This window comes from Neomonachus schauinslandi, chromosome 2 (assembly GCF_002201575.2).
Source record: "Neomonachus schauinslandi chromosome 2, ASM220157v2, whole genome shotgun sequence".
In the NCBI taxonomy this organism is placed as follows: domain Eukaryota; kingdom Metazoa; phylum Chordata; class Mammalia; order Carnivora; family Phocidae; genus Neomonachus; species Neomonachus schauinslandi.
In genome coordinates, this window is record NC_058404.1 from 26,903,410 (window position 1) to 26,930,974 (window position 27,565).

Here is a 27,565-nt window from a genome sequence, read left to right on the forward strand (position 1 = left end):
GGGAGTGGGAGAGGGAGAAGCAGGCTTCCCGCGGAGCAGGGAGCCTGATGTGGGGCTCGATCCCAGGACCCTGGGACCATGATCTGAGCTGAAGGCAGACTCTTAACAGTCGACTGAGCCACCCAGGTTCCCCGACTGACTGGGGTATTTTTATTCTCTGGGATATTTTTTTCCCTTTTGTTTTCCTTCTTGTTTGGTTTTTACTTCTGAAATGATTTTTTTTTTTTTAACTATTTTCTGAGTTCTCTCGTCTTATTTTTAATTTAGATATATGCTACTCTTTCATATCTTGCATCATTCTCATGTTGCCTTTTAGCTAGTTTTGAAGTAGTGAATCATAAATTTGTGAGTGTTTTCTTCTGGCATGCATTGTCTGTAGGGATGTTGTTCTGCTCAAACTCTTGTTATTAAAACCTTTGCATGGGATTTCACCTCAATTTTTTCCATTGCTCATTTTTATAGAAATTAATAAATAATATCAAGGATAAATGTAGAGGTCTGAGATGTTGAGGGTAACTCCCCTTTCTTCTCATGTTGGACATGCAAGTCTGATCTAGGATAGATGAAGTCTCTATAAGGTTCATCTCTTAGAGTAATAGTATTTAAATTATGAAATACCACCATTTTATATCTCAGCTTATATAGCCTCTGTACCACTTTCCAGGAGCGTTAATCAGAGACATTCTGTTAAGGGCCTTTTAAAAATAAGATGCTTTCCTCATAGTCTATTTACATAGATTTACATAGAAGTTTTGTCTACTCTTCTGTCCTTTCTTTCCCCCCCGGGGCATCCCCTTCCTTCCCAAGGAACTGTATAGATCACAGCTACGTGTTCATTCTTTCCAGACCTGAAGTGATTCTTCGGCAGTTAAAAGGGGAAAGAAATATATCTGGGAGCTAGAAGGCATATCATTAAGGGCCAAGTTGTGAGCATGCATATGTTTAAAAATGGGATCTTAAGCTTAGATCTCAGGAGGAGAAACGATCAAGGAATGTAACTGATGCTAAGAAAATATATTGTAGTGCTAGGTTTTGGCAAGGAATAAACATCATCATGAGTCTTGTGATGAGTTGTGGGTAAAAACACTAGACTAGCTTGTTCTTGAATGTCTTTAACAGCCTCCTTTTGCTTCACAACAAAGAAATCTTTTGGGTGGTTCACTGTAAAATATGTAGTAGATACAATCGAAGAGATCAGTGTCTCTTAAATTCTTATTTTTCCCACATGTCAAGGTCCTTAAAGTTATTTTGACTTATGTTTATTCCTCTGATAGAAATACTCAGGAAGGTGGGATGTAGCCTTGATCATGGGATTTCCATTAAAGCTTAGGTACTTGGGATAGTTTTGAAGGTCATTTTCTAAAAATCATTTTTTGAGTAATTGAGAAAAGGTAGGAGTTTTTGGTTTTGTGTGCTTGCTGGGTTTTCCTTTTAAGGCTTCATCAGACATCCAAGATTGCTTTTCCCTACAGTAAGTTGCTGGGTTCTTTGTCAAGTGGAAACTTGTTTTGCCTGTTTGTTCAGATATCTGTATATAGAATTAAAACTGTGAGCTTAAGTCCCTTCCCCCCCCCACACACCTTTTGGAGTTTGTCAGCTCCCTATTCAATTTAAACTAGTGTACTTTCTAATTGTAGAAAAAGAGAAAAAGTGATACAAAGTTTCCTCTCTCTTTTTTGCCTTTTCAGTGTAACAAAAAGTACACTAATGGTGGTAGCTGTTTTTTTGTTTGTTTGCACTTGCAACTTTTTTCTTACATGGTAGATTTTTTTAAAAAGTGAAGAGGCATTTGGTAGTTGTAGATGATTTGTATTAACTACAAACTGCATTTACTGATTGACCAAAAATTCTTAAAGCTAAAGTCCCTGCATCATCAATTATAGTTTAAAAATAACCTAAATACCCAGTTATAATGCTTTTGTAAAGCTAGGGTATGCCCAGTTGATGCCTGATGCCCAGTTAATGCCCAGTTATAATGCTTTTGAAAAGCTAGGGTATATATATGTATAACTAGACACCAAAAAGATCGGATGCCTTCATTCTGATATATTCGCCAGCTGTGCAAACCATTTTGACATTCTCATCCATCTTGTTAATAGGATGTGCAGTTCTCCCTTTCCAAAAGCTCACATTGTTTTCATGTTGACTACTGACTTTTTTTTAAAGAAGAAATGACATGGGATTACAGTTAGTGAATAAATGAATACATTTTAGCTGTTTTTTTCCCCTAATGTCTTGAGAAGAGATGCCAAGCTATGCTTTTCTTCTTTGTAGGAAAATATTCTTATTTGGAAAAAAACCTTTTGGACTAATATAAAAATTTGTAGCAAGTTATCAAAAACTTGGTTGCCCCTCCTCCTCCAAAATATCCAAAAATTTAACAGTAGGAAAGTATAATTGTTAGCCTTTTGGAATTTTATGAAAGCAGATAAATTTGAAGTATGTAATAAGAGCAGTTCAGTGTTTCATTAATTGAATTGCTCATAGTATGTGCTTTATAAATATTTGAGCAAGTGAACTTTGTTAAGTTAATGCTTCTGATTTCTCATCTTCTTTCTGAAATGTATAAATAATAATCCTCATATATTAGTCCAGTCCTTCGTCATCAAAGTGCTTTCACTGCTCTGTTGGCACATACATGAATGAAGTTAGTTTTGATATTGTTACTAAATAATAGTATAAAAACTAATAGAAATAGTAACAATTGTCTGGGAATGACTTTTGTGCCTTTCTTGTGTAATTTTATTTAATCCTTACAGCAGCAACCATACAAGGTAGATTTTGTTTTTTTTATAGATGAAGAAACTGAAACTCAGAGAGTTATGTCTTGTCCAAGGTCACAAAGCTGATAATGATGGAGCCAGATTTAAACCTACATCTAGCTATTCTAAAAATCATTTGGCCCATGCTAACTCAACTAGAAAGTTGCTGGCAGTGAGAAATAAAATCATTTGAGTCACTTTATAATTTGACAGTTGTTACTGCTTTTTTAAATTTGTTTTCTGAAAATAAAAGTAATTGTACAAATTTTGGAAAGTACAGTAAAAAGTCCATTATCTTACTACCCCGAGGCAGCTCATATAGTCATTATGTCGTATTTCTGTCCAGCTCTTTTCCTAAGAATTTAAAATGGAGCAAAACCGGGCCACCTGGGTGGCTCAGTTGGTTGAGTGTCTGACTCTTTCTCGACTAAGGTCTTGATCTCAGGGTTGTTGTGGGTTCAAGCCCCATGTTGGCTTCCATGCTGAGTGTGGAGCCTATTAAAAATAAAATAAAAAATAACAAAATTGTATATAGATGCTTTCTTAAAACATTGTGACTAGGATTTGATTGAGACCATGCTTTTGGAAAGTAGAGTATTGGAACATTTGCAGTTATTGGAATATTGGACTGTCTGACTTTTGGTCAATTGCTTTATAAACATTAAAAGTGGAATTGGAAGTAATCTTTGAAAAACCTCATAATTAAATGGAAGAAGGATATTTTAGCAATTCCTTTCGTTTAAAGACTGCTTAAGATTGTTTGAAACCCTTGAAGATAAACTGCTCTATGTTTTGATTCATAGGAGTAGTCAAGGAAAAAAATACACTTGGAATAAAGTATCTGGGAATCACAGTTTGAAAGTACTTAATGCCACTAAACTGTACAGTTAAAAAATGGTTCAGGTGGAGTTGTCCAGTTTTCCCAACACTCTTACACTGTGTGGGGGGGGAATGCAAACTGGTGTAGCCACTGTAGAAAACAGTATGGAGGTTCCTGTTAAAAGTTAAAACTAGAACTACCTTATGAGCCAGCAATTGTACTAGTAGGTATTTACCCCAAATACACAAAAATACTGATTCGAAGGGACACATGCACCCCGATGTTTGTAGCAGCATTATCTACAATAGCTAAATTATGGAGAGAGCCCAAATAGCCATCAACTGATGTGGATAAAGAAGATGTGGCATATATATAACGGGATATTACTTAGCCATCGAAAAGAATGAAATCTTGCCATTTGCAACAACATGGATGGAGCTAGAGAGTATTACACTAAGTGAAATAAGTCAGTCGGAGAAAGATCATATGATTTCACTCATAATGTGGAATTTAAGAAAGGAAACAGATGAACATCTTTTTTTTTTTTTTAAAGATTTATTTATTTATTTATTTGACAGAGAGAGGCACAGCGAGAGAGGGAACACAAGCAGGGGGAGTGGGAGAGGGAGAAGCAGGCCTCCCGCTGAGCAGGGAGCCCGATGTGGGGCTCGATCCCAGGACCCTGGGATCATGACCTGAGCCGAAGGCAGACGCCCAACGACTGAGCCACCCAGGTGCCCCACAGATGAACATCTTTTAAAAAAAGGGGCAAACTAGGAAACAGACTCTTCCCTATAGAGAACAAACTGAGGGTTACTGGAGGGGAGGGGAGTGAGGGATGGGCTAAATGGGTGATAGGTATTAAGGAGGGCACTTGTTGGGATGAGCACTGGGTGTTGTATGTAAGTGATGAATTACTAAATTCTACAACCTGAAACTAATATTACATTGTATGTTAACTAACGGGAATTTAAAAACTTGAAAAAAAAATACTATTGCAACCAATGGGGGTAAAAAAGAAAAGGTTAAGGTGGTAAATCTTATGTTATAGGTATTTTACTACAGTTAAACTTTTTTTTTACAATTAAATATTTTTAAATGGAGGTATCTATCATAAGTGGCATTTTGGTCTTTCTCTTGTGCCAGAGAGCACTCATTTCTTAATATTACCATCATGAAATCTGGAAAATAGCATAATCAGTAGAGTGAATCTAGTGATCTATTGAGGATCCCATTTATATCTCTCTTAACTCACATTTCTGAGAATGACTGTAGTCCTTTCCTGGGAGTGTGAGACTCACTATTAGTGAAGTGTGTATGGTATTTTAAAAGAACTTAATGCAACTTGCTTAGTTAACAGCCACTGGGACAATTCCATAGTGTGTTTTCCCCCTTTGGTCTATTTCTCAGGAATCTGGCATGAACCGTAAGGTTTTATAGTAGTTCAGTAACAACTCAATAAATATAAGTGCTGTAAGGAGCAGGATCATAAGAATGGCATTATTTTCTGCCCTTTAGGAAGTTTATAATCAAAATGCAGTGGTTCCCAAAGTTTGTGATCTCAGGACTCGTTTTTACACTCTTGAGAAGAGTTAAAAGAGCTTTTGTTTATGTGGATTATGTCTGTGGGGATTTATCATAGTAGGAATTAAAACTGAGCAATTAAAAATAACAATAATAAACTCTCTTGTATGTTAGAGTAAATCACACTGTTATTGAAAAGGAACTGTTTTCCAAAACATAGATTAATAGGAGAGGCATTATTTTACATTTAGCAAGTCACTTTAATGTCTGACAATAGAAGACAGGTGAAGTCTCATCTGCTTCTGCATGCCATTTGTTGTGTTGGGTTGAAGTATATGAAGAAAGTCCTGCTTTAAATAGATACGTAGTTTGAAAAGAAAGGACTATTTTAATAGCATTTTCAAATAATCATAGATCTTTTTCTTTGGTACTACACCCAAATTTGATAAATAATAGTTTCCTGAAGGTTATTTGCAACATGGAATCTGAAGCCATATCAATGAGTTTTTCACACTCTGTTATGTTAAAACCCATTGGTCTATTTTTTATGATGGATCTTATACCTCTATAACATGTTTTGGTCATTTGGAAAATAGTAGTTCACTGAGGTATGCAGATCTTCTAAATGTTGATACATTTTACTTTATAATAAATTGTAAAGCATATTTGTTACTACCACCACCAGTCTTACAGAAAAGCACTTATGTATTGGGAAACTATAAAGTTCATGGTGGCAGATGCAAGTTTTACAGAATTCTCGGTTTTGCTTGAAAGCTCAGATTTTGTCATTGGGAACAAATACTGTGTTATTTTCCTTGAAGTGACAGGCTCACTTTCTTTGTTCATTCTCAAGAGAATGTCTGCCAAATACACAGGTCAAACTGAGCTCAAGCAGTTGCATAAGTATTGTTCCTCAACACAAATGTATTTTGGTATCTAGAAGTGATTAATGTGTGTTTTTCATTTTGTAACAAAAATATTAAAAAGGATGTGTACTCTAGGGTTGAGTTTAATAAAATTAATATTTACATTTTCATGAAGGACATTTTTAAGTGAAACTGGCTGCCTTTTTTTTTTTTTTTAAACTGTGAGGACCTGGTAGTGAAGAACACAATGACTATTAGTATAGTTTGGTGCCACCGTCTTGGTTCAAGCAAAGAGGTCAGCAGTATCACCTGTCATTGCTTTGTATCATCAAGAGCACCATGAGTACATCTTCCAGATGACCAACACATGATGTTATAAAATCATGTAGTATCAATGCCTTGGTAGCGAAGAAGTCAAAATCATCTTAATATTATTTTGTAAATAGTTTTGACTTTTCATACTCCCAGAAAAGTCTCAGGGACCACTAGACGTACCCCCACACTTTGAAAGCTGCTGAGCTTATATAAGTGGTTCTTAATTTTGTTAACACTTTGAGAATCTGATGAAAGGCATGAATGTTCTCCCCAGAAGGATATACTTAAACTTTACATGTGATTTTCAGAGGATTACAAATATCTAGAAGCACTAGAGCTATGGTTCTTAAACTCTGCATCAGAATCACCTGAAGGCCTTGTTGAAACAGGTTGCTAGACCACACTCCCAAAATTTCTCATTGAGTTTGTCTGGAGTAGAGTCTGAGAATTTGCATTTTTAACAAGTCTAATGTAATGCTCATGTTGATGTTCACTTTGTGAGTAGTGATTCTTAACCCGAGACCAATTAAGTCAAACCACAGGAGTAGGAGCAAGGCTTTGCTTTTTTAAAATCTCCTCTGGTGATTCTCACGTGCAGACAGAATTGAGAATCCCTGTTTGAGGACACATGTAATGCAGATTAAGACTCCCAAATCTAGTGAGATTAAGAACATCTAATATTTGTAAAACCTTTTATGTTTTAGGAAGTATTTTGACAATTGTGACTCAATGACTACTTATAAGCCTGTAAGGTAGTTATTATATCTGAGAAAAACCTGGCTTGGGATTCAAGAAATTGTAGTTTTATAGTTGTTCTGGATTTTGAGTCTATGAAGTGAACTAAAACGGTGATCGCTGAAAGTTTTTAAGACAATGCTATACATATATTCCTAGAGAGTTTTTGTGTGTAGATATATGTGTTACTAAATTTGTTTTACTAAAAGGTTCTACTAAATTATATTACTACTATACCCTTGACAACACCAGCCGAAACCTCTGTCTTGTGTCATCTAAGTCACTACCCCTATACCACCCATAGATTAGTTTTGTCTGCTTTTGAACTTGGTATGAATATTAGATAGTATATACTATACCGTGGATGAATCCTGTCTCTTACATAGTTGTAGTTTTTTCATTTTCACTGTTATAAGGAATGCCATGGTGTGACTATACCGCTATTTATCTGTTCTACTGGTGATGAATATGTTCTTGTGAATATTGCTCCTGTGAGCACTTTTGTACATGTTTCCAAACATCATCGTTTAAAACATATTTCTTAACTTTTTGATTTAAAAAAAAAACAGAACTCATGTTTTAATATGCATTTCTTTGATTATATCTGGAGTAACTGATTTTACTTTTTAAAATAATTGATATTTCCTTTTTTAATGAATTATTTTTTTCCTTACGCTTTTTTTTCTTTTACCTTTTGATGTTTTTCTTTTCTTTTCTTTTTTTTTTTAAGATTTTATTTATTTATTTGACAGAGAGAGAGAGAGCGAGAGCAGGAGCACAAGCAGGGGGAGTGGGAGAGGGAGAAGCAGGCTTCCCGCCGAGCAGGGAGCCCGATGTGGGACTCGATCCCAGGGCCCTGGGATCATCACCTGAGCCGAAGGCAGACGCTTAACGACTGAGCCACCCAGGCACCCCCTTTTGATGTTTTTCTTATCATTGCAAATGTTTTCCTGGTTTGTTTTTTTAATTTTATTTACAACCTTTTCAAACCTGTTGCCTTTAAATTTTTTTTTGTTTTCTTCCATTTTATGTTTAAAAAGTTATTTTCATTCTGAAATCATGCACATGTCCACCTCAGTTGTTTTATGGTTTCATTTTCTCATTTTGTACCTTAATCTATTTTGAATTTATTTTGCTATGTACTTTAAAAAGGTTTTTTTTTTTTTTTTTAAAAGCAGGTAGCCAGTTTCCTTGAACCCTTTATTGTGTAGTAAGTACAACCATTAAAATAAAAATGAAGATGAAGTCTCTTAATTATTATTATAGCTGAAAGCAGAAGTATTTATTAGGGCACATTTTGCTTCTTTTTCCTTTGACTTCTAGTTAACTATGTGATTAATTCATTGTGCTGTATTTGACCTTTCTGTTTCTACTTTTATAGCAAAAGTATCTTCTACAATAATATACTGAAATAAATGGATGTAGACTAAAAACTCAGTGGAATTTCAAGAGTCTTTAGCTTTCTGTCTACTAAGATTGATGTATATACAGATATATTTTGCAGTTTTCTGATACCTAAATTTGCATTGCAGAAGTTTTGGATTATGCTACTTTGGTAGGGAAGAGTCATAGTCCTCCCCCTGACATACAGCATTTAAAGGATTTTTAGTTCTTGTACATTGGTTTTGATGGATGATCCTGCTTCTCCATGATTTTTGTGGTAGAAAATTAGTTGATTCCATGTTGTTACCTGTTTCAGAATCTTTATTACTGCCTCTCTGAACCATTCTGAACTTCTTTTAGGTAGTTGAATGTATAAAGCATTTCTCACCTCTTGAGCTTTGGATATACTGTACCTTATCCTCCTTAGGACATTTATTCCAATCCTTTTTTCTGGTTAACTACTTATTCTTTAGACCTTACCTCAGAATATCACTTCATTGGGGAAGCTTTCCTACCCCAGGCTCAGTTAAGTTTGTATGGCTGTGTGCCGTTTGTAACCCACACATTGCAATTATTTGCTAGAATGTTCATTGTTCAGTGTTCCTGGAGACACACACACACACACACACACACACCCCCCCACCCCCCCCTAAATCCGTTTTTCATCATGCTGAAGTATTCTGATGAGAGTAGTTTCAACTAGTATTTTTTTGTGTTCAGCTTTGAGATTTTACATATCTGAGATTAATTTTACTCTTTCATGTAAATAAAAAGCTAGCTACATATGAAATTAAGCATCAAAATGCTTTTTCTTAAAATTGAGGTTGACTTGGGGCACCTGGGTGGCTCAGTCGTTAAGCGTCTGCCTTTGGCTCAGGTCACGATCCCCGGGTCCTGGGATCGAGTCCCGCATCGGGCTCCCTGCTCCGAGGGAAGCCTGCTTCTCCCTCTCTCACTCCCCCTGCTTGTGTTCCCTCTCTCGCTGTGTCTCTATCAAATAAATAAATAAAAATCTTAAAAAAAAAAAAATTGAGGTTGACTTTAGTCTGAAGTCAAAAAATTTCTGTGTTTTCTTGCTGAAGGATTTAGAAATTTCATAGCCTTTAATATTGCCAGATTGCACATAACATGTCTCTCCATTCTGTTTAGTGCTTTATGAACTCTTACTAATCTGAAACTTTACGTTTTCCTTTAATTATGAGAAGTGTTGTCATTATTTCTATGTATGTATATATCTTCTCTTCCCATCCTCTACCTCTCCTTTCTTCTGTTTATCTCTATCAGATACTTATGGGGATAGTTCTTCAACCTGATTTATCAGGAATTTATTCTTTATTTTCATTACTATTCAATCAATTCATTATATATTTTTATTTTTCCACTTACATTTTTCATGACAATATTTCCAGTTGGTTTTACCTGATTGATTTTTGTTCTCATGTCATGCTTTCATTATTCTCCATTATTTTCTCCTGAAGCATTTAATTTGCCAGTTTTAAATGTCTCATTTTTTTTTTTGTCTATTAATTCTGCTTTTGGTTTATCATTCCTTCATGGTGCTTGCACTCCTCAGGCATATTATTTTCCACTGTGAGCTTATATTCCCTTGAAACTAACAGCTGGTTGGGCCAGTATTGCATTATTATGGGAGAATGGGTTTGATGGGTTTAGGAGTTGTGAAAGCCTGTGTTCTGTTTTCATCCTCCAGGTGGTTTGGGGTAAATAGGGACATGCCTCAGGGTAGAGAGGCTCTGGATGGGAATTTCTGCTCAATTCCATCCTGGTTGCACAGAATTTCTCTGACCCTTATCTTTTAAAGTGTTGTCACCTTCATTGTTATTGCTTAATTGGGAGTCCACCTATAATTTTCTTCCCACCTCAGCCAGGTTCTAGTATTTTACCTTGATGTTACTCCTTTTCTGTTGGCTAGAACTGGGCTGGAAATACTGCTTTATATTCCACAGTAGCATAGTGGACAATGTGACTGTATTGAGGCATGGAAGAACACAATTAGGACATTTTCCTCTGGCCTTTCTTCTGTCCAGGATACCGGATCTATCTCTTAAGCTGATGTTTCTTCTCACAGCGGTACCCAAACATTTTCTTTTTCTTCCTCAAGGGATGATTTCTTACACTGTTTTGTTGTTGTTTTTGTTGTTGTTTTAAGCTGGAATCTGGGATTTATCTCTTCCGTTCTGCTTCTCATAGTTGGGTTTGGGGAAGGCACACATTCTTGACTATACTTGCTAATTAAATACTATTTTATCTAAGCATAAATCCTTTTCTAAATCAGGTTCTACAAAGTGGAAAAATTGATTGGTGAGATTCTGCCTTTGACAGATGAAAAACATGCAACTTCACTGACATTGAAGTCATTCTGTAGTTTGTTTTCTGAATTGTTATTTTAGAAACAAGAGGGAATATACATACTCCCTGTTGCTTAACAGTGACTTCGACCTAATGAAGTGTAGCATAGTTCTTTATTTAAAGGCTAATATACTTAGAATTGAAATTAGAAGAGGAAGCAATGATGACTTTGAATATTAAATAGAAAATTTATGTTTCTTTGTCATAGAATATTTATTATAAAGTAACCAGGAATCTGTTACTGGGTATCTGTGGTTCTGTGTATACTGGACTGCATGAATTTAACCTAGTATATAGAAAACCCTTGACATTTTCAAAGAATATGTCACAAGACTTTCCCCACTCCCCAGATTAGAGAATACCATTATAGCATGTAATTTTCTTCATAAAATGTTGTAAAACTGGAAACTTTAAAATACTTTAGAAGGTAGGCCTTAATAAGAAAGTGAATAAACTGAGAAGATCATGTAGAGATGGGGCTGCTCTGCTAGGCACCCCTTTCCCCCTGTAATTTTGAGGGTGCCTCCTGCACATCAGCCAAGATACAGGTGTGATTCAGATTTTTAATTCTTACTGTGTTTATTATGGACCTTTAGAGGTGCTTAGCAGATACCTGGAACTACCTACCAGTGTTAAATAGGTAAATGATGAGTCTGTTGACCAGGAAAGAAAGTTATTTAAAAACCTTTTATGTATTGCATAAATGTGTCACAGTTGAATTTGTTTCATTGAAAGTAATTTTATTGTCATTGGTAAGAGTTTTTGTTTTTTTATTTGGATCGAAGTAGATTGATAATGCTTAAGAAAGTAAGTAGGTTCTTCTTCTATTTTAGAGTCTAATTTTTTCTAATGTTTTTAGAGAGAATAATGAACAGTTCACATCTGTCATCAAGTACCATTTTATTCATCCCAGCTTAGCTTTTGTGGTTTCCTTTATATCAGGAAAAACAATGATATATGTGAGAGTTCATGAGTTATTTCCTAGATAATCTCAAACTTATTTTGTTCTTACTTTGAGTATCTTTTGAGTATAATTAGATCTTCCTACTCTTAAGGAAAAAAATTAAAATAAATAAATATCAGAGATGTAATATAAATTTTCTCATTGAGTATATAAGTATAGGTCAATGGATTTCATAATTCAAATGATGTACAGTGGTTGTTGCTTTGTTGACAGTCTAATTAGGTGAAAAATATCTTTAGGCTATGACTTTGCTACCATAAATAAAAACATCACTTTAAAAGACTCCAAACACCTTAGGTTTCTCTTCTGTTATTATGTTTCAGAAGTCACAGTTGTTAGTTACAAGATTTAATACTGGTCAAGGTTATTCCTTTGAAGCTTTAATTTTAGGTAGGTTTAAAATGTTGAACATAAGTGAAACAGTTTTCTATCTCTAAACTCGGCCTTGGTGAATAGATGCCAAATGAGCTTACATTTGACACTGAAACAATTTTGAATGGCCTTAATTTAAATAAGGAAAATAGGTATACTTGTAACCAAACCAACATGAGTTTACTCCGAGGTGAGTCACAGAAACTACATCAGGTGAATTGTTGCACAAAGAAAAACTTTATTTGCAGCAAATAAGGGATCACGTGGAATAGCTTCCAAAGCCATGACTCCCCAAGAGAGGGTGAATGGGTACCTTTTGTTTAGGGTTAGGATGAATGTTCAGATAGGGAAGCCTTGTCATATATGTGGAAGTCGGTATAAGGTTAAGCATATGCCTTAAGGAAACATGCCTACACATACATTGTATGTATGTAAATGAGACTGAGGCTCTCCGTTGGACGGAGATTTTAGTATTATATTGAGGTAAAGGTAATTTCCAGTCATTTCAGGGGTCACTTCACAGTTCATCTGCACAGGCGCATGTCAAGGGTTTGGGTGGTCTGGGTAGTTGCCATCATCTGAGGGGTGGTTTTGGGTTTCATTTGTCTGAGTTAGGAGGTAAGCCAGAAGGAAGAGCTTAAGGAAAAATGTAAGACAAAGGTTAGTCAGTACAAGCAGGTGGGCAGTAAAGGTCAGGTCTTGGGGTCTAACCGGTGACATATTGAGGTTAGGCTTTGTGTTACAAATTTAGGTTTTCCTCACAATACCAGCACAATGATTTCCACATAATATATTTTGAAATTTCTTAGAATATGTAAAATAATGTAATTGTTTCTCACACAGGGCTTAGGGGAAAGCATGTGCTGCAGTTTACAAAACAGGTTCACATTGGTTAGTTTAGTAGTTAGAGAAGAACAGTTCATCTGGGTGAACTTTTTACTGCTACCTACTTGCTCTGACCCTTCCCCAAATGGCACCTCTGTAAACTGCGTTGCTCAGGCTAGAAACCTGGGAGCCAGTCTTTCTTGCCTTTCCTTTTTGACCTGTCTATACTGCTGCTGGCTTATTCCAAGCCACCATCAATTCTTGCCCAAATTATGGCAGATTTTTCTTAGCCTGTTTCTCTGATTTTGCTCTTGACTCTCTCCATTCTACTTTTCACATAGCCAACTGATAATCCTTTTAAGACTTGAATACAGTCAAGTAATTTCTCTTATAAAGGGCTTCCCACATACTTAAAATAAAATCCAAACTTCTTACCCATGAGTTAAAAAGCTGTGACAGATACTGTTGGTTATTCACCCAAAAGGTCATTTTCTCCTTGATCTTCACTAGCAGATCTTAGATTTTGTAGAAGGCAGTAGTGTGCCCAGCTATGAAAAAACTGACTTTCCAGACTTTTCGGGGAGCTTGGAGAGATGACTTGTTTTTGGCTAATGAGATATAAGTGAAAGTGTCTTATAGAGGCTTCCTTAAAGACTAAGAGAAAGCCTTTTTCTCCCCTTGCCCTCTTTTTTCTTGTGTGGGAACCTGAATACCAGGCTTTAAGGTGTAGCAGTCTTTTGTGACTATGAGGTGGCAAACAAGAAGATCGCTTATGCATGCTAAGCATGCCAGAGTGGAAATTTTTTAAAGAGCTCTTGTTAAACTGCTCTATGAGCCTGAATTGCCTCTGACTGGACAAGTTTAGTGAGACAGGTGAAATCTCTACTTTTTTTTTTTTTTTTTTTTTTGAGGTTTCACTAGTTCATTATTTGTAGCTGGATGTGTTCCTCATGATAAAGGCCCTATATGATCTCGCTCTTGCCTGTCTTCTGACCTCATTTTGTCATTACGACCTCTGGTCACATTAGCTAGCAGACAAATCTTGGCTGACAAACTCCTGCTCGGATCCCAAACTCCTTATGACTGAAAGGCTCTGTGTGTTCTGGTTTTATTGACCGCCCCTAATGTACCACTGCCCTCTGTGTCCCAGTATCAACAAAAACCTTAAAATACCCCCAAATCCTTGACAAATATGTGCAAGATATTAATGGAGAACAAACACAAAATGAAAGATGTGAAGTATGTATCTGATATACATGGCTATACATGATACACAGTATATCCATGGATTAGAAGACTCAGTGTTGTAAATCTGTCAACTTTACAGAATTAATTCTAATCAATGAGCTTTAAAAACTTTTTTTCTAACACATTTCTTCATGGAACATAAAGATAATTCCATTGAACATCAAAAAGCAATAATAGCCAGGATAATTTTTTAAGAGAAACAAGGGGGATTGGCACTGCCCTACTTGGTATTTTAGACTTTTTTTGAAGTTAAACTATTAAACTGATCAACCAAAGAGAAAAGATGTGGAAAACATAAAATTATATCTGTAACTCATGGCATATATACAGGTAGATTAAAGATCTAAATGTGGAAAGCAATGGTGTATGGGTGGCTCAGTTGGTTAAGTGTCTGCCTTCGGCTCAGGTCATGATCTCAGGGTCCTGGGATAGAGCCTGGACTCCCTGCTCAGGGGGGAGTCTGCTTCTCCCTCTCCCTCTGCCCCTCTCTCTGCTCATGCTCTCTCTCTCTCTCAGATACATAAATAAAATCTTTAAAAAAATAAATGTGGAAAGCAGAATTATAAAAGTAATCTAGGAGAAAATGTACGAACAGCATAGGAATAGGAAGGATTTCTTACAGATTATGTAGAAAGCACAGTGTAGGCAAAGATTGATATATTTTACTATGTTAAAGTTTAAAACTTGTCTGAAATCAAACACTGTAAATAGAGTGTAAAGACAAGCCGTAAACGGGGCGCCTGGGTGGCTCAGTCGTTAAGCGTCTGCCTTCGGCTCAGGTCATGATCCCAGGGTCCTGGGATCGAGCCCCACATTGGGCTCCCTGCTCTGCGGGAAGCCTGCTTCTCCCTCTTCCGCTCTCCCTGCTTGTGTTCCCTCTCTCGCTGTATCTCTCTCTGTCAAATAAATAAATAAAATCTTAAAAAAAAAAAAAAAGACAAGCCATAAACAAAATAACGTATTTTTAATGCATGTAACCAATACAAGATTAGTGTTCGGGATATATAAAGATCAAAAAAATAATAAGACAAAAATTTCGGTCTAGACCATGAACCGAAGGCTGACAAATGAATGATCAGTAAACATATAAACAGGTATTTGTATCAATTTGCATGGGTTCAGCTCCAAATATTCCAAAATTCAACTAACAGAAACTTAAGCCTAAGGACATTTATTTCCTGCTTGATAAGTCTAGAGGTAGGAAGTTCAAGAATTGGCTGAATACTCTGTGAGCACAGTAGGGTTCTATGCTAGGATTTTCATAATTCTGTTGACCTTCCCATCATGGTATCAGCAGCTCTGAATGTCACATTCTTATGTGAGAGTTTTCTAGAAATAGGAAGGGAGAGAGGAGAAAGGGTCCTTTTTCTTCCACAAATCTTCTATTAGAGAGAAAAGTCTTTCCAGAAGCTTCTAGATTTTTCATTCTCTCCCCTTGCCAGTCACTGCCAAAGAAGAAGAAAATCACCTTTCTGGCTTAGAAGTAATCAGGATTCACTCCTTGGACTGGGGAAAGATTTACCTTCTCTTAGCTAATATATTACATTCTGACCAATTCCTGAGCAATAATTGAGTTTCTGTGGGCCAGCAAGAAGAGGGGATAATTGCCACAACTATCAATCTCACTAATAGAGATTGAAGACCATGTGATCTTGACAATATAATATGAATATATATAATCTAATAACATGGAATATGAAATATGTAATATGTAAATATATTAATGTGAAATATAAGTATATAAACTCATGTGTTTAAAAGCACACATATATGAAAAGTATAAAAATAAGGGCAAGTATAACAAACATTGAGTTTATGTAATGGGATCTTTGGGGGAGAAAAGAAAAGAGTAGGATTAAGAGAGATTTCAACTGTATTTGTATTCATGTATTTAATTTTCTAAAAAAAGAGTAAATATCTGAACCCAGAAAATGTAAATTGAGCAATACATTTTTTATTTTTGCCTCTGTTTGTGAAGATTATAAATATGTGTTCATGTACACAAGATGGGGAAATGGGTATACTCAAGCATTTTGGTTAAAAATGAAAATTGATAGACTGAATTAGAGGACAGTTTGGCAACATTAAACATGTATCCTTTGACCTAGTCCTTCTACTTTAAGGAATTTGTCTTAAAGAACTGGACGGATGTGTGAAGATATGCATATAAGGATATTTATTTTAACTTTTTTTTATAATGGCAAAATCTCCTTTTTATAATGGTGAAACCACCCAACTAAATAAATTATGACATATCCATGTAGTAGAAGGCTAAGTAATTCATAATGAAAATGATGTATACATTTTAAATTTTTACCTGGAAAAGTATCTGAGATAGTTGAAAAGTGAAAAGGCAGAGCAAAGATGTTAAAACATATACACACATGCAAAAAAAGAAATCTGGAAGTTTAATCATCAGAATGTTCATTTTGGTTATCTCTGGATGATGATGGATTTACAGATGATTTTCCTTTGTGAAAATATGGTGTTTTGTTTAAATATTTAAAAATATTTCTGATATTTTTGTAGCTGGAAAAGCCTTTAAATGTTTTCTTTTTGTAAATTAAAAATACAAAATCAAAAGCTACTTACTTGCTCTTTGATTTAATTATGATGAAGTAAGTAACATTATGTATGTTCATGTAATCAGCAAATATTTTATTGAAGCCATACTGTGTATCAGGCACTATTTTAGATGCTGGAGACACACACCGGTTCATGAAATAGTTCCTAACTCTTTTTATGTGGTGAGACATATAAAAGGCAAATAGGTAAATGAACAAGGTAATTTCAGGTAGTGATTTAATACAGAAAGAAAGTAAAACTGAGTGATATTGAAAATAATGATGGAAAAGTATGTGTGCATACATGGGTGACTTTAAATTGAGTGGTCAGTTAGAGTCCTCTGAGTTGCTTATCTTTGTTTGGGCTGATAATTGGATGGCAGAAGGAGCTAGGCATATGAAGATCTGGGAGCAAGTTCTCAGAGAACAGTGCAAAGTCGCCTCGGCTGAAAGGAGTTTGTCATATTCAGGGAACAGAAAGACAGGGCAGATAAAACTCAATGACATGGGAGAGGTGAGAGGGGTCAGCTCACGTAAAGCCTTGTAGGTCCTAAGGAGTTTGTAGTAATGTCTTATTGTACGTGTTATGGGAGCCCATTACAAGATTTTAAGCAGGGAAATGACCTAATCTGAAACATGCCTTGACGAGATCACTCTGCCTACTGTGTTAACAATGAATTGGAGGGCAGCAGGTGTGACAGCAGAGAGAGCGGTTAGAAGGTTGTATGCTGTTAGAAGGCTAGATGCTGAAGTCTAGACAGGAGATTATGGAACTACAACCCAAGACGGTAGCAAGGGAGAGTAGAGAGAATTGAGATGTGTATTTAGAAGCGCAGCTCATGAATATCAGCACTGAGGGAAAGAATTACTTAACAAAATGAGGATAATGGTATCTCTCACAGGGTGTTATCATAAGGAGCTGATGCATGTCAAGTATTTGGCATACTTTTTGACACACATAAGAGCTTACTAAATATTAGTTACTTACCATTATTGTTATTTTTAGTGTTGTCAAGAATAGGGCATGTACTTTGAGCAAAGAGTTTTTCTGTAAAAGTTAAATTATACCTCTAGTATAACTCAATAGCACATGCTGTGTGTTGGTAAAGATCAGAGAATTACAGTCTTACTCTTCAGTGACCTTTGCTGGATCAGAGAAGAGAGAAGGTATATTGGTTTTCCTTCTTTACTTCATAACACTGAGCCATAAATAAAGATGTATAAGTAGCAACTATGTATAAGTGGCAACATTAAAACATTGTGATTTAGCTATTTTTTAAACATGTGCTAGCTTAATGAAACAAGACACTGAAAATCTTGTCTGCAGTATGTGTCTGTAATGCTTTCACTTTGGGACTATTTTCCGAAGAGTTAATTAGTGATAAGTTACTTCAAATTCTATGCAGTTCTTTGACTGTGATCCTAATTACTATTTTTATTTTGGTTCTTTAGACCCAAATAAGCAATTCAATTATAGGGATAATTATGACTACAAACCTTGTTTGTGAAACAGAGGCCTTATATAACCATTAGAGATAATGAATTCTCTTTATGTGTAAAAATAATATATAAGCATTTAACATTATAGATGAATGACCAATTTTGATTTGTACTCAACAGAACAGGTAAAAATACATGTTTTAAGTAAACTTTATGTTTTAAATAAAGTTTTCTAAATTACTAAGTACTAAATTTCTAAGTAGTTTAAATAGGGGACTGTTTTGTGGATAATAAAACCTCTGATTTTAATAATATATCTTATTAATGCAAGACCAAGTTAAAAGAGAGAAATTCTTCATTGTCTACTGATTTTGACTGTTCACCTCCACCTTCTTTTATAAACATGTATGTGTACACACTTAAATTTTATACAAAATTGTGTTTTTATATGATAATAGGAAAACAGATAAAGAGAAGGAAAGGAAATTCTATAATGTCACTACTTAGTGATTTAATCTTTTTTCTATCTTCAAATATATGTTTGTGTGTATATATATATTTTCCCCGTATATTTTGTTTTATATATATATATATATTTTTTTTTTAAAGATTTTATTTATTTATTTGAGACAGAGAGAATGAGAGACAGAGAGCATGAGAGGGAGGAGGGTCAGAGGGAGAAGCAGACTCCCTGCCGAGCAGGGAGCCCGATGCGGGACTCGATCCCAGGACTCCAGGATCATGACCTGAGCCGAAGGCAGTCGCTTAACGAACTGAGCCACCCAGGCGCCCTTGTTTTATATATTTTTAATCTAAAACACTAATTAATCTAAAAACACTTTTTCCATGTTTTTCTGTTAATATCCTGTGTTTTCTTTTATGTATGGTTTATACTTTTTTGATGTTTTTTAAGCTGCAGTAACATATACATTTTTTACATGTATAATTCAGTGACATTAAGTATATTCACAATATTCTATAGCATCCTTTTAGTACAGGATGATGTTATATGAAAAGCCATAATTTATTTAACAGAGCCATTATTGTTGGACATCTGAATTGTTTCCATGGTTTTCTATAAATAATGCTTTGATAAACATCTTGATGCAGAGTCTTTGTTCAGATAACAGTACATTTTTTTCTAAAATGTGGTACCACTTTACACTCAAATTATCAGTGTCTGAGCACAGTTCCATTTCCCCACACTCTGTTTGCTACAAGCATTTTTTGATTTGTTTTTTATATTTTAGATCTAAAAGTATTAGTAAAAAGTAAACAGACACTTTGCGTTTTCCCCTCAAAGTTATAATGGATACTTTTTAAAATGCCAGTTGATACATTTTAAAAAGTATCTTATTTTAATTTACTTGTTTATTAGTGAAGAAAGGAAATTCATTCTCAAATATTATCAGTGCATTGATTAGGGAAATGTGACTTTGCCATGCAGACTTTATTCAAATCCATAGAAGGAAAATCATGAAATCTTCATGAGTAAGGAAAGCACCTATGGCCCAACGAATGAAGAGTAAGGTTGTAATAGTAGGGTGAAAGACACTGAAGTTAGAGAAATAAACAGAACCTAATATCTGTAAAGTTGTACAGGTATTAAGAACAAACAGCAGAGTTATATTAGCATGTATCCTATACTTTTGGTATTTCAGTTAGTAATACAGAATTGACCTCTTTTCACCCCAAATTTTCAGTTTAATTTGAAGGATATTTTCTGTGGAAACCCAGTTCTGACTTTGTACTACGTATCTGTGGAAACATGTCTTTTATTTTGGAGACTTTTTCTTGGAGCCTGTTTTCCTGGACTGAGTGAATTTCTATAGATAGTGTGGAGAACGTATCTTGAAATAAATCTTTTTTTTTTTTCTATTTTCGTCATAGTTCTCATTTAGTTTATATGCATAAAATGCAGGAAGATATGACCATTTTGGTTTTATTTATGATGCTACTTTCTAACGACATTACATGGTAAGTAATAGCATGGAGGTAGTGATACTTAGAAAATAAGACCAAATAAAATTTAAAGTAGGAAAGAAAGAATCTTTTTTTTTTTTAAGATTTTATTTATTTGACAGAGAGAGACAGCGAGAGCAGGAACACAAGCAGGGGGAGTGGGAGAGGGAGAAGCAGGCTTCCCGCTGAGCAGGGAGCCCGATGCGGGGCTCGATCCCAGGACCCTGGGATCACGACCCGAGCTGAAGGCAGACGCTTCACGACTGAGCCACCCAGGCGCCCGGAAAGAAAGAATCATTAAGAAAGATATTAGCGTATAAAGATAATACTAATGCTTATAGTCTTCTTTCTTCTTAATCCATTGCAGTGTAACTTAAAATTTCATCACTGTACTATAATTTAGAATTGTCAGTGGCTTTTTTACCCTTTAAGTCCTCATCATGCTGACTTCACATAGTGTTGCTGCCCATTGACTTCCATAATGTACTTTCTTGGTAATTTTTACCTTTCTCAGTGTGTGCCTAGTCCTTACATTGATTCAGATCCATTCTTTCCTCCCACTTTTTCTGTCTGAAAATTGTGATACTTCTTACCAGTTTTCTGGTTCTGTCTTTCGTGTTCCCACTTGCTTGTCATACTGTTTCCTCAGACTCACTAAATCCAAGCTTACATTGTTTTACTTTTAGTTTGGCCATCAGTCCCAAGAGTAGATATTTTGACATTATCTTTAGTTCTTCCTTTTCAAAGTTCTTATAGCCAAACTATTACCACTTACTTCTGGTATCCATACATTCTTCTCTAGTTTTTCTGGTATAATGTTAAGTGTTGTAATTTGTTTTAGTGGTCAGCAGTATTTAAATAACCTTTATTTCTTAAAATAGATGGATTTTATACATATTAATTTTTTCTTTTGAAGCATGAGGGGAAAATGAATGCCTTGGACTGGAGTCTTGTTCATTTTGTATTTCTAGCAGAGTTGCCCAGCACATAAAATGTGTTGAAGATGTCTTTTGGAAAAAAAAAAAAAAATGTCTTTTGAATGAACTGTCCAAAGACTTAAGGAAGAGCTTTCTTAGTTCTGAGTTCTGTAGGAGGAGAGAATCGATTTGAATGGTAGCCATTTTTTTTAACCCTTTTTGCTATAGAAGGAAGTACTACAAATGTTCACATTTGTTAGTATTATTAAAGAAATATTGTGCTCGCTTCGGCAGCACATATACTAAAATAAAGCAATATTAATGGTTCTTTTTACAGAATTGCTTCAATGTATATTATCCTTCTTTTTAGGGTTTGGAAGGAAGGATGTCGTAGAACACTTACTACAGATGGGTGCTAACGTCCATGCTCGTGATGACGGAGGTCTCATCCCACTTCATAATGCCTGTTCTTTTGGCCACGCTGAGGTTGTGAGTCTGTTACTGTGTCAAGGAGCTGATCCAAATGCCCGGGATAACTGGAACTATACCCCTCTGCATGAAGCTGCTATTAAAGGGAAAATTGATGTATGTATTGGTAAGTATTATTTGATAATATCTCAGTTGTAAGATCAACCTGACAGGTATAATATTTTAAATAAAGGTTTACCATTTTTTCTTTTTTATTAATTTTTATTGTGGTGGAAAGAGTGTTCTCTCAGAATAAGAAGGCTTTATTACTTCATATTCTTAGAAGCAGTTATTTTCTTCCATCAAAAGAGAAGTAGGGAGATGGCAATATAAAGTTGGTTAAGAACAGGATTCACAGCATTAACTCTCCGAATTCAAGTCAAATGCTAACTGATGTGGAACTAAATTTTGATGGATTACTATTACAAATTTAGTTAATCTACAGTCTCTTTAAAAGACTGCAGTTTTCCATCCTAGCATCAAATGAGAACCATTATAAAGTAAGTTCTTACTGAATTGGATGACGTATTTGGAGGCTTTAGGTTGATTTAAGGAAAATCATCTAGCACTAAGGCAAAATCTTTTTCTTTATGTTGCTAAAAGTGAACACCAGCTATTAGCACTGGAAAGCTTTGAGTGAGTGGTTCAGATACAGTAGTACAAAGCTTAGTATGTTCAACATGTGCCATAGTCTAGAAAAAAAGCAATTTCAAGTAAAATTGAACTTTTCAACCATTTTAAATTTCGAGATGATATGAAATTGTATTCAATCAACATTTCTTTCTCTTTTATATTTATCTAAATGTGTGTGTGTGTGATTTTACTTATAGTCTTACATTAGATTTTGCTTTATTGTACACCTTTCATTTTGAAATCTAAAACAACCTTCCAGAAGACCAGCATAGTGTCTTTTGAGTGTATCTATTTCTTGACCTTCAAGATGGTGGATGTTTGTTTAGTACATGGCAGGTTGATTTACATAATTGTTGTCTTCTGGGAGGACATCCATTTCAAGTTTAATCTTTCACGTTTATCTTTATCATAAAACTCAAATATATATGTCATTTTTAAAGATACATAGTGGTGTGGTTATTAAGATTTTCTCTCTTGACTATGGACTCTGAGAAACAAACTGAGGGTTCTAAAAGGGAGGGGGAGTTGGGGGATGGGTTAGCCCGGTGATGGGTATTGAGGAGGGCACGTTCTGCATGGAGCACTGGGTGTTATGCACAAACAATGAATCATGGAACACTGCATCAAAAACTAATGATGTAATGTACGGGGATTAACATAACATAATAAAATAAAAAAAAAAAGATTTTCTCTCTCTTCATAGCTATCTGTTCCATCCTCCAGTATGTTTTTCATTTTCCCTCAAATTATTGCAATGCCTGACATACAACTTCTTTATCACATTCTCTGTCATTATCTTTTGTCACTTCCACATCCGTTGATATGAGCCTTTGGATACCCTGGTCCTTTTCGATCTTTGAGATCTTCCATTTTCAGTTGATTCTCCCATTTCCTCCTAAGTCTTTCACTAAAACACCACATCCTGGACTAAGTCATTACATAAAACTACCCTGAAAAGCTTGAACTTATAAATATCCTCTCTGACCACAAAACCTCTTAAGTTGTGGTAAGTTACCATGTGATAATTATTATTGAACTTGAGATGTATTCTTACCTAATCTAGACTTAAAATTTCCCTATCTTCATTCCTTCTTGCTTTAGCTTGTCATATATGTTGGATGTTTTTGTCATTAGTCATAGAATTTTATATAGTTTTCACCTTCTTGAATTATTATCCGTTCTAGGCTTCCGTGTTCTGTTTTCTTACCTGTACCCCCTCTGAATTTTTCATTGTGTCAGTGCTTTTAATATCTTATCGAAACTAATACTCTTTCCTCCTCCTCCTTAATCCCCCTCCCAAAAGTATGTAATGAAAACGCTCTTTTTACCTAGGTTCTGTTGAAATAAAAGACTAGATGTAGGACCTGAATTTTTAAAGAAGGCATCTCCATAGTCCTCCAGCCCCACAGTCCTCAGTGTACTTTGGCACATATTGCTTCCCTTCTGTTGAACTTCTTGTGTCTTATAAAAGTTGAGGGAAGGGCAAGGGCACCTTCAAACTATAATCAAAATATACTTGAGGCTACAGCTACTATTAAAATAGTTATGGGAAACAAGATTGGTTGTAGACCCTTTTACACATTGAATTAGCTTTCAGGAACCTATTAGGAAGCCAAATATACCAAAGCCTCTGATAGTTTATATATCATACTTTCTGAATTTGAGTATAGTTAAGGGATACTGAAATGTTACTCTTAGGCAGATTTCCACTTTGGGACAACTGGTTGAAAGCTTGAGTCTGATGGTTTTGAGAGATTAGTGTGCAGAATTAACTTTTGAAGGGTTTTTGCCTGGATGATGAAATGCTGGCCTGATTGTTTTCATATTAATCATATCTCTATATGTGAGGTACAATAGTGAATACTTTTGATAGTTATAAAGGTAGAGCCAAGGCACGTTATCACTGGCTTAAGGGAGGCGGCAGGATGGTTGCTTCAAAGCACATGTTCTGGGCTTATATCCTGACCTGACCAGTTACCAGCTGTATATGAGATGAGGGGCCACTTAACTACCATGTTTCATTGTATGTGAAATGGGAATACTTGGGTTCTTGGGAGGATTAGCTGATGATACATGTAAAGTACTTAGAGTACTTGATATAGTGAATGTTAAATAATAAATATTGATTGCTATCTTTTTTAATTGAAATGTAGTTGATACATGTTACATTAGTTTCAGGTGTACAGCATAGTGATTAGACAAGTTTATACTTTATGCTGTGCTCACCACAAGTGTAGGTACCATCTGTCACCATACAGTGCTATTTATCACAATACCATTGACTATATTCTCTTTGCTGTACTTTTTATCCCCATGACTTATTCATTCCATAGCTGGAAGCCTGTGTCTTTCACTCCCCTTCACCCATTTTTCCCGTACCCCCACTGCCCTCCCCTTTGGCACCCATCAGTTTGTTCTCTGTATTTATAGGTCTGTTTCTGCTTTTTGTTTATTTGTTTGCTTTGTTTTTTAGATTGTACATATAAGTGAAATCATGTGGTACTCATCTTTGCCTGATTATTTCCCTTAGCATAATGCCCTCTAGGTTCATCCATATTGTTCTAAATGGCAAGATCTCATCCTTATTTATGGCTGAGTGATAATCCATTGTGTATATATATGTATACCACATCATCTTTATCCATTCATCTGTCATATCTTTCATATCTTGGCTATTGTAAATAATGCTGCAATAAACATAGCGTGCATATATCTTTTTGAAGTAGTTTTTTCATTTTCTTTGGGTAGATACCCAATGGTAGAGTTATAGAATCATGTGATATTTCTATTTTTAATTTTTTTAAAGATATATTTATTTGAGGGAGAGCAAATGCGAGCAGGGGGAGGAGGAGAGGGAAAGAAAGAGGGAGAAACAGACTCCCCATTGATCACAGAGCCCAATATGGGGCTCAATCTCATACCCTGAGACCACGACCTGAGTCAAAATCAAGAGCTGGATGTTTAGCCAACTGACCCACCCAGGTGCCCCTCTATTTTTAATTTTTTGAGGAACCTCCATACTGATTTCCATAGTAGCTGTACCAATTTACATTCCTACCAACAGGGCCTGAGGGTTCTTTTTTTTCTACATCCTCACCAACACTTGTTATTTTTCTGTCTTTTTGAGTCTAGCCATTCTGACAGGTGTAATGGCTATTTTTTTTTTAAAGATTTTTTTTTTAATTTATTTATTTGAGAGAGACAGAGAGAGAGAGAGAGAGAAACAGCATGAGAGGGGAGAGGGTCAGAGGGAGAAGCAGGCTCCCCGCCGAGCCGGGAGCCCGATGTGGGACTCGATCCCAGGACTCCGGGACCGTGACCTGAGCTGAAGGCAGTCGCTCAACCAACTGAGCCACCCAGGCGCCCGGTGTAATAGCTATTATTAATTGCTATTATTATTGCTAAGATCTCAACCTGAATTCTGACTGCTGTGTAATGTAGATTTCCTAGTTTCTTCTGTTTGCCCTATATTGACCTTTTTTTAAGGGCCAATTTAAAAGTCTATCCCAACAAAGCAAACAAATAAAAACAAACAGACTCATAAAGACAAGAATAAACTAGTGGTTTCCAGAGGGGAAGTCAGTGGGGCGGGGGGGGGGGGGGGGAGGGTGGTATGGGTGAAACAGGTGAAGGGGATTAAGAGGTACAGATTTCCAGTTAAAAAACAAAAAGTCGGGGTGCCTCGGTGGCTCAGATGGTTAAGCGTCTGCCATCGGCTCTGGTCCTGATCCCGGGGTCCTGGGATCGAGCCCCACATCGGGCTCCCAGCTCAGCGGAAAGTCTGTTTCTCCCTCTGCCTCGCTTCTTTCCCCTGCTCATGCCTCTTTCCCCTGCTCATGCTCTCTCCCTGTCTCTCTCAAATGAATAAATAAAATCTTTAAAAAAAAAAAAGTCTATCCCATGTGTTTCTTAGATGCTATTTACCTACCATCAAAAAGAACAAAATAAAGTTGATTTTAAAAATCAACTTTAAATGCTTGTATAATTAAACCAACTACTTAAGACAGAGGTCTTGATTCATTATATTAATGCTGATGATATAATTTTTATATTTAACAAATCCAATTTACTTTAGAAATTAACGCTTTTTCTACCTTTAGAACCTATTCATTTCTCCCTGCTTCTCTCTACTCCCAGATATAAAGTCACCCAAAATTAAAATAAATGACATTTTCTTTTCTGAATATATGTCGTAAGATTTTTTTTTTTTTTTTTGAGACTATCCAAGTGTTGGTGCTTTGAAATTCCATTTTAGAAGCAAGTTGTAGAAACATTTTTCTCAAAGTTAATTGACATAAAGTCTGTGAGTCTTTTTTTTTTTTTTTAAGATTTTATTTATTCAACAGAGAGAGAGAGACAGCGAGAGATGGAACACAAGCGGGGGGAGTGGGAGAGGGAGAAGTGGGCTTCCCGCAGAGCAGAGAGCCCGATGTGGGGCTCGATCCCAGGACTCTGGGATCATGACCTGAGCCGAAGGCAGACCTTAACCGACTGAGCCGCTCAGACGCCCCAAGTCTAGGAGTCTTAATGGACATTTGTCTTTTTTTTTTTTAATTTTGGCTAGCTAGTATCTGACTGCTTTTCTGATTTTAGAGATTTAAAACAATGAGTGATCATTATGGGGAGAAATACAGAAGCTTATGGAGTCAGACCTTTCTTTTTTCTACACTGGCAGACGGGGATGGCCTTGTTTTGGTCACTCAGACACCCCCTTCTATATTGTAGAATTTTGAGTACAAAGACTTAGAGATATTAAGGACTCACTCATAGCAGCAGTTTTTTTTCCTGCAGTGTTGGTAGTGGTCCCGCCCCATTAAGGTAGACAGAATTGGTTTCTGTCCTTTCCCAATGAATATAACTGATAACAGAGATCTTGAGAAGGTAGCTAGGTGGAATTTCCAGGATGGGGCCTCTAAGATAATAAAGAAATATCTTAAATCTTTATATAATTCCCATGATCCACACTATTTGCATTTATACCAGACTCCCATCTCTTCTTATACTCTCTGATTCTCAAGGGAGAAGGGGGCAGAGCATGTTCCCTTTGGAGAATTCTGGGTTCCTCAGCAGGCATGGGACAGTGTGCTGACTTCCCAAGCAATTTCAGTGATAATGGAGGTGTGTGGTTTTGTAACACCTGTGGGATTCTCACTTCTTGGAATACCCAGCATTTAGATATGAAAGCCCAGTAAACCAAATGAAAAATTCTCAAAGGGAAAGATTGAACAATTGGAATATATACCCAGAACTGCTGTAGGGGTTGGATAAACACCTGAATGAAAAAATAAAAAGATTCCCTCGGGGAAATTAAAGTGTAATATGGAAGAAGCTTCCTGAGACCAAAACAATCTAATATTTTTCCAAAGTAAGACATTCAATATGAATTAAAGAAAATCCACA

At 35.8% G+C, this 27,565-nt stretch overlaps 1 protein-coding gene across 1 annotated transcript in view; it reads left to right on the plus strand.

Moving 5' to 3' along the window:
* TNKS (tankyrase) overlaps window positions 1-27,565 on the plus strand; it is a 198,354-nt gene that overhangs the window by 9,552 nt on the left and 161,237 nt on the right. Inside the window, 1 exon segment of the mRNA XM_021694117.2 lies at window positions 21,435-21,659. Coding sequence (XP_021549792.1) covers window positions 21,435-21,659 — 225 coding nt within the window.